Source organism: Polyodon spathula, chromosome 6 (assembly GCF_017654505.1).
Source record: "Polyodon spathula isolate WHYD16114869_AA chromosome 6, ASM1765450v1, whole genome shotgun sequence".
In the NCBI taxonomy this organism is placed as follows: domain Eukaryota; kingdom Metazoa; phylum Chordata; class Actinopteri; order Acipenseriformes; family Polyodontidae; genus Polyodon; species Polyodon spathula.
Window position 1 is genome coordinate 68235570 of NC_054539.1, and position 8002 is coordinate 68243571.

The 8002-nt window shown below is 35.7% G+C and overlaps 1 protein-coding gene across 2 annotated transcripts; it reads right to left on the minus strand.

Moving 5' to 3' along the window:
- Positions 1-6067: 6067 nt before the first annotated feature.
- On the minus strand, positions 6068-7702 carry LOC121317513 (protein LRATD1-like). Of its 2 annotated transcripts, none has more exons than XM_041253528.1 (2): positions 7593-7702; positions 6068-6949 (listed from the first exon to the last, which is right to left on the minus strand). In XM_041253528.1, exon 2 carries the CDS (start codon positions 6910-6912, stop codon positions 6094-6096), a length of 819 nt encoding a protein of 272 aa, XP_041109462.1. In that variant the 5' UTR covers positions 6913-6949; positions 7593-7702; the 3' UTR covers positions 6068-6093. The 2 variants fall into 2 exon arrangements, with proteins under 2 accessions (XP_041109462.1, XP_041109463.1); XM_041253529.1 differs by having other exon boundaries at positions 7536-7701.
- Between the last annotated feature and the right edge of the window lie 300 nt (positions 7703-8002).

Here is an 8002-nt window from a genome sequence, read left to right on the forward strand (position 1 = left end):
TGAATTCTATAGCAAACATGTTAGTTTATAGTTATATCTGAATTCCTGACACTTAAGTGGTGATGATGTCCTGTGTAAAGTGACTGGAAATACTGTACTATCTCTAGAAACAACATGTTTATACTTCCATTTTATTTTTGTTGTAGTAATCTGAAGGATGCTCCTGTATTGGTGGGTTTACATTGCAATGGGTGAGACCCTGGCTGTTAACCACACTTTTTCTATCAGTGAATATCTGTAGAGATTTTTGTGTCAGTCACTGATAAGCAAAGGCAGAGTGTTAAGCGTAACCCTGCAATCTAATATAACATATATAAAATTGTTTTATCTCAAGTATAAATTTAACAAATGAGGAAGAAAAATCTTTGTTGTTACAGTGAACATGAATCTACATGTCTGCTCCTTTTGGGTCTAACATTAGATAATACAGTATTTTTTTATTTTTTTTTTTAGGTGCAATGACAATGTTTAATAAAAATCATATTGTGCTTTCAAAATGCAATAACTGGAACAAACACATTTGTAAACATGTGTGTAAATATATGCCTTGTTAAACTGTTTGAGCTCTATTTTATATGCTTTGTTTTGCCCCCTACGAGTAAATGTGTTTTAATTTTGATGTCTCTGTTTAAGTAATCTTAATTAGGAATGCAGTGGCATAAAAAAGAAAAAAAAAAGTTCTGTACAAAAGGGCAATGGCAGCACAACAGCAGCTGCTATTGTAGTCATAACCAATGTTTTGGTATATTTTAAAATTCAAATGATATTAAATGAATGATATTGTATGAACTAATACACAGTGTTAATCCATTTTAGTACTATGATACTGTATAACTGCCATACAACACCAGGGTCACTGTGTAATTAATAGTTGCTCCACAGTGGTTTCACCAGAGAAGGATTATTGGTGTCTCAATATAGGTTCGGATATTGCAACAAAACATCTAATCACATTTTTTGCTGGATTGATAAACAGTATTAGAATATTCTGCAACATTCTGCAGATCATTAGCAGGAGAAAATGAGTGCAGATTTATAGCACAGAGCAATGAAGATACAGTGAACTGACTCCATGTCTGCAGGTTTAAACTTGTAATCCTCTTCAATTGTAATTATTCCAGTCATTTCCTCCTCACTTTGAGTGGACTACAGCTGTATTTGGCAGCAGGCATTCTCATTAACACAAACACACTCAGAATATGACATCAGGTACTCAAAGAGGTAAATGAGAAGACTGGAATATGAAATTGATTTACCAGTTGGTAACACACAGAGACACAAAATATACTGGCTGTACAGCCAGGCAGAGAATCCAACAATATCATATATAAAAGGTTGACACCAGTGTATCCTCAATACTCATGTGTTGTTGTACTGGGGCTTGACAGTAGGTAGCACTGTTAATGTGCCAACATCCTAAAATTGCGTATATAGATGTAGACTAGGAAAGAACATGGTCTGAGTTTATACTTATGCATCATCAAAATAAACTGCCTTAGAATCATACCAACCTTTATTTACTCAACTACACAACACCCTGGGAGACTGGTGTCACTTTAATGAGCATTAACCATGGTAACTTTCTTCTGAAAGAAAAGATTTAATTCTTCATGGACGATAGCGCTTTCCTAGGCTCTGAAGTCCCCTGTATGTTCTCCATAACAAATCTCAGATTCAGTATAGCTCTTTTAATACTGATTAAACCAACCAGAAAATTACAAAAGACATAATGTATAAAATTTGTCAGATGTCTTATTGTAATTATACTACATGTGCAGAATAATCTGTTTTTTTTTAACAAAATTAATAAGAAGACCATTCAGAGGAAAGCTCGGAATGTGTTTAATTTTTTTCAAGCATGCTGACCCCAGAATGTAAATGATCACAACTGGCATTTTAATAAGGCACTAGAAGGCAATGTTTGCATGTTCTAAATTATATGTGATTAAGACCTTTTGTTGACATTGTTTTACCCTAATTGAGCATGTGGCAGGGCTAAGGCCCTGCACATGTAAATAGTGTTTTTTAAAGTTTAATTTTGTAACTTAAGTTTATTGGAAATATAAGTTATTGTTAGAAATGGCAGGTCTGAGGTTAGTTTCCCCTTGCTTTATTGATTATCAATCAACCCTGGCCACATGAAGGAGCTGGAAACAATCAACCCTGGCCACATGAAGGAGCTGGAAAGACAGGTCCTTTGTTCTTTACAAACCTGGAGATGGATCAGTGGAGAACCCTCATGGCTGAATGTTCGAACCAGGATGAGCAGCTGGGATAAGTGCAATGTAAAAGACTAGGGTTAATTTAGGGGATTTTTAATCCCTCCCCAGTATATTTGAGTTCGGGTTAATGGATTTCCAGTTGAGTCTTGGTTAGTGGAGCCATTCTAATTGGTCCTAAGCTTTGCCATGCTGTAAGACAAGAATACTCTTTCAGACATGAGACACAATCAGGGCAGTTAAAAACAGTGTCATTCCATGCATGCATTGTAACTATTTGAATATAAAATCCTTGGGCTTATTGTTAGCATTTAGGCTACTTTACTTACATCATTTATGACCTCCACAACATGCTTCTATACACCCCAATGGATCTATTAAAATAACTCTGTCTCTTTGCCTTACATTTATGTTTTTTTATCGTTTTCCTCAGCCATAATAGCAATAAAGGATGATAGCTCTAGATAATAACCCATTTTATTATTTTTCCAAATTGCAGGGAACAGGCAATTACTTTATATCTGCTGCACGAGAAATTCACAAAATATATTCTTACAGTATCTTTCTGAAACAAGTTTGCTACTGGAACTGTTTAGATCATTGAATTATATAAAATCTAAAAAAGTACACTTCCATACTATCTTGTCTGATCAGCAACTTTTGTTGTTCATTTTTAAAATATCACAAATATTGGGTCACAGCCATCTCAGTTAAAACACAAACAAAACAAAATACAAAGTTTATTTAAGGTTTATACATGCAATTGCCTTCCTCTCCTTTTATATTAAAGTCACCTGTCTAGCTGCCCAGTATTGCCAGCCTCAATTATTTCTGTTTACCTTGAAACAACTTGCATATAAAGGCCACCTGCAGAACACAACATCCCTTAGAGCATGGTTTGTTTTAAACAAGGACTGTAACTTGTTATTTGATTCATGGGTTTACGTTGAATTAACCACCCCAGTTTTGGGGATGGAACTACTGTAAATTCTGAAAGGTTGTTTCTTCATGCAGTACATTTCCATGAAAAAGATTCCAGACTGGTTTCCTGGATACATAAAATAAGGTTGTTACCATATGAGAAAAGGCCACCTGTGTGTGGCTAATTTTGAATTACAGCCCACAACTTAATGTTATTGTACATGTGCAAGTATAGGCTATAACACGAGCAGTGTCATGTCATACAGAAGTAACTCAACACAACCTATCGGCAGATGACAAGCTTTTTGCAGAAAACTGTCAAGACTCCATACTCTGCTTCAGTGGTACTTTAATAATAGTAAATTAAATTAGAACATGTTAAATACCATCAGTGCTGGACCCCCTTTAGCCCACGTGATAGCTTTGGAGGACTGTAAAACCATAAACATGCTCTGGGTGCCCTACGGTTGACACCACTGCCTTAGATCTCCATTTCTACTTTGCTCAAAATCTTTTTTTTTTTTTTTAATCAATAAGCCTGAGCAATGTCTGTATTGATGTAGAAAGAATGATTGGTAAAGTACAGTTTGGCCCAGGAACAGGTTTTTCTATGACACATCCTTTAGTCTTACCTTTATAATCTCCTGTTTTTTTTTTTTTTTTTTTTTTTTTTTTTTATTATTATTTATTAATTAAAACAATGTAATGCTGATTTAATTCAACAACAGGTTGCTCTAATAATTTTCAACTGGATATGAAGTTTAAATTGGTTTTCAAACCAACAAGCAGAGCAAAACCCCAAAAGAACCAACCCTCACATGGTAGTTTTTAAAAACAAAGAACAAAGGCTGTTATGTCCACCATACCAGCACTGTTGCCATTCATGTCAGGTTTACATGAAGGAGCTTCAGCATGTAGCATTGCAGCACTATTCTCTACAAGAGGTGCTGCAGAGGAATGAAGGAAGCATACTGTTATTTTCACTGCAATCCTTATATATATATATATATATATATATATATATATATATATATATATATATATATATATATATATATAGTTTTTTTTAAGAACGCCAGTTTAACCCCTGTACATTGTAGAATATAGCCCTTACTTGTTTGGTATCTTTAGGCTACTTGTTAGATTTGTCACAGGAGTTTCTTTATTATGTCATTTTGTTGTTGTTGTTGTACTGTACTACCAGTAGGAGGTGACAGGCACCTTAAATAAAGACCACTCAGTTTCCACACTGGAATCACACTCATTACTCTTCTTGAAATTAAGATCCCAACAGTCTCTATTGTACCAAAACACAGCATTGCTAATTGACTAATGCGAATAAGGGTTTTGCTTTTTTATTTGTATTTTTTTATTTTGCAAGGTGAATAATGTTTCACAGATACCAGCATGTGTTGATACATTTCGCACTTTCAAACGTACGGTACATAAAAAATAAAAATTAAAAAAAAAGTTTAATAATTAAACATAAATCTTATGGGACACACTCTAAACACATTTGAGTGTTTGTTTGAATTTGTTTTATGTTGTCAGACATACAAAAATACACATTAAAAAGTGTGAATTATAGAAATACTTATTTGTTTGTTTTACAGACCCTTGTAAGAGCAGCACAAGTCATTTTAGATAGATCAATGTGAATATTGATACATTATATATCAAGGAAAAGTTTATCCTTAATATTCTGACACCACTTTAGTGTGAAGGTCAAAAATACCAGAAGGAAAGCATGCATATGCTTCTTCAGATGTGTACATGGCTAATGTTAACAAAGGAGCAATCCCTCTTGTCAATCAGTTCTATATTAGTTTGTATTAAATGCCCTTTAGTCTGTCTACTAGACTAAACTGTGCCCACTGTACCATTTGCAATTTTTTTTCCCCACCCAAAAGCTTGAATTAACAAACTGATGGGTTTTGCTTGCAGTTTTGCAAAACTACCAGTTTGACTGTTCAATTTAAAGCGAAAAACAGTGGCACACATGCAGCACTGGGGTAAACACATTAAATTCCAATTGGCCCATGATACCTGTGTTACACAGTGAATTAGTAGTTATTTTGGGGTTTATTCTAATAATGTTCTCAACCATCTTCAGTTATCCAAGTAAATGCATGTGCTTGTACAAAGATGTATTAAAAACTACTCAAAAATTATTTGTTTAAATGGGAAAAAAAAATAAAAGGTAAGTTTAATGGTGCATAGTTGCCCTCAGCTGGCTAAAGCCTGCCCATCAGAAAATATAATATTGGCCATTATTTAAATTAAGTTGCTTAACTCAGCATGAAGAAATCATTAGTACACACCAATAAACCAGTTTCTGTAGTACGTTTGAAAAACAATTAACATTGTTGATAGGATCAGCAATCACCATTTATTAATTTTAAACCAAGAAAGGGATATTTCTCAAATACAAAAATATGACATCCAAAAACAGAAATAAATGATCATTTATTTTCTCATCTCAGAGCAAGAAATTATTATGGCTAGTATTAAATCGACTTTAAGAATGACCCACTCCCTTCTCCACTCTATGTGGTGAAAATACAGAGAACAGCACATCTCGAATCAGTCTGCACCATCAGAAACACAGGGTTGCTGGTTAAGGTCAAAATTTAGTGCCTATTTACAAGCTGGAGTGTCAGAGCCAAACAGCATAGGCACTACCTACCGACTGGAATGCGGGGTTAAAAGGATTCCCTAATTACTCCATGTAAATAATATAGACATTTAAAAAGGTACATCTTGACAGCCTCTAATTGTGTTTGGGAAGCTGGTACCCATGCAAATAGGGAACGTTCCCTTAATATTAATAATTTCTGAGTCCCGTGACCGTCAAAAATGCTTCGAAAGAAAGGTGCAGCCCTTGCAAGAAGCATGCAAGTCTCAACAGGTACAATGCTTTTTTTTTTTTTTTTTTTTTTTTTTTTTAAATCAATTAAGGTGCTACAGTATTGTGTTTCTCCTCTCCGACATTTACTATGGGAAACTCTTTTATGACTCTTAACCTTCCGCTTGCGTCCATCTTGCGTTTTTCTCTTATTACATCCTCCAAACTGTGAAACATCAAGCTATGCACGTTATTTTCAGACACATGAATCTTAAGAAAATAGCGCTGTTCTGGAGTCTGTATCTCTCCTCCAGCTTTGAACTCCCGTTTGCCAAATCTGCACCAGGCAGCAAAACTTTCGGAGTTTGTCCAACAGATCTCATCAGTCCGAAGTCCCAGGTGCCCGCACGCATTCTGCATGACCAGATCGGCTGGGAGCGGTCTGTATCTGTACCAATTATTCACTACCCTTCCCAAACGCCCATTACTAATTTCATACAGACTGTCCTTACGGATTTCCCCTTTGTACAAATGAATGATCTGACCATTCCCCTCGTAAATTGCCCAGTGCGGGGGCTGATCGTTGGCTACATAAACAAGTTCCAGCAGGTCCCCGGGTTTGCATATCGTAAGCAGAGTCTTTATGGAATAAATAGTCAGATCTTCGTTTTCTCTTAATTTGGAGAAAATACATTCCTGGCAGCAGAAAGCCGAATATTCGATCTCATTAAGAACTATGTGCCCGTCCTTGCTTGGACTTTGATCTTTGTAATTCTCGGGCTGTGATCTGTCATCCAAGTCTTCCTCTTCATCCGAGAAAAAATAAGCCACTCCGACCCTCAGCTCGTCCTTCTCTATCCCCGCTGGATCCCCAGTGGGCAGCTCGCTGTAATTTAGGTGGGTGATACGATCCAGTTGATTTCCCATCAATGACGGGGCTGGGAAAAGGGATGAAATACTGTATCTGCAACAATAAACGACAATATAAGGTGACAGCTTGAGTACATATGTAACATCTATAATTCATGATTTATTTATATATTTTGATGTGAACAAATGCTTGTTTTTTTTTTACTCCTCTGGAATATGCATTGCTAAAGCATACCTAATACAGCGCCAAAGTGCTGTTCAGAGATTAAAAGGTAGAATTGCGTTGATTATCAACAAAACATGTATTTTTGTGATATATATATATATATATATATATATATATATATATATATATATATATATATATAATATATATATATATGTGTATACATACATACACACACACACACACACACACACACACACACACACACACACACACACACACACACACACACAAACTATATAAACCGGTTTTTCAAGGCAAAGAAAGTCATAACGGCTCGCAACACCAACACTTAATGTTTAAAACAAAGCAATAACAAAATCTTCCGATTTATTTAGACTACAGTCATATTGTAAACATGAGCGTTGATAACAAAACATAAATAAATATATACTATAAATAAATAGTACAGCACTGCTCATGCAGTTTTGCAATGCACTGTATGTTTGCTCACTTTGCTGTTTTTATCCAGGCTTGGTGACTGCTGCGAGGCTGCAGAAGCTTACATTACCTGAGTCTTTTTGCCAGGTGAACGTTTAGAGGTCCCAGTGTGCCATCAACGCCCTCTGAGTTGTCCTGTATCACGCCCCTCTTTCTCAGTTCTGTGTTGTAACCTGTGAATTCTACACAGCACTTTCAGTTTAAGTATGACTATGAAACCCCGCCCCAAGTTGTAATACCTGCCCTCCTGTGCAATCATTGGCCGAGAAATCTCAAGTCAGATTGTCTGAGAGTGCTAACGGGACAACGTGTATATCAATCAACAAATTGACAGTAAAGATTTTCCAAACTTGTTTTTTGTTGTCTGCCTGTGAAAGCGTGCTTTTGTTGAGAGGGAGAAGAGATAATGGAGATATGAAACGTGGTTTACATGGTGTTCCCATGGCTTTCTGAAAAAATAGCACAGGACAAAACCAGCCA

What these genes read in the sequence shown, in the direction of transcription:
- LOC121317513 (XM_041253528.1), bottom strand. Translation starts at nt 6,912, where the DNA reads ATGGGAAATCAACTGGATCGTATCACCCACCTAAATTACAGCGAGCTG.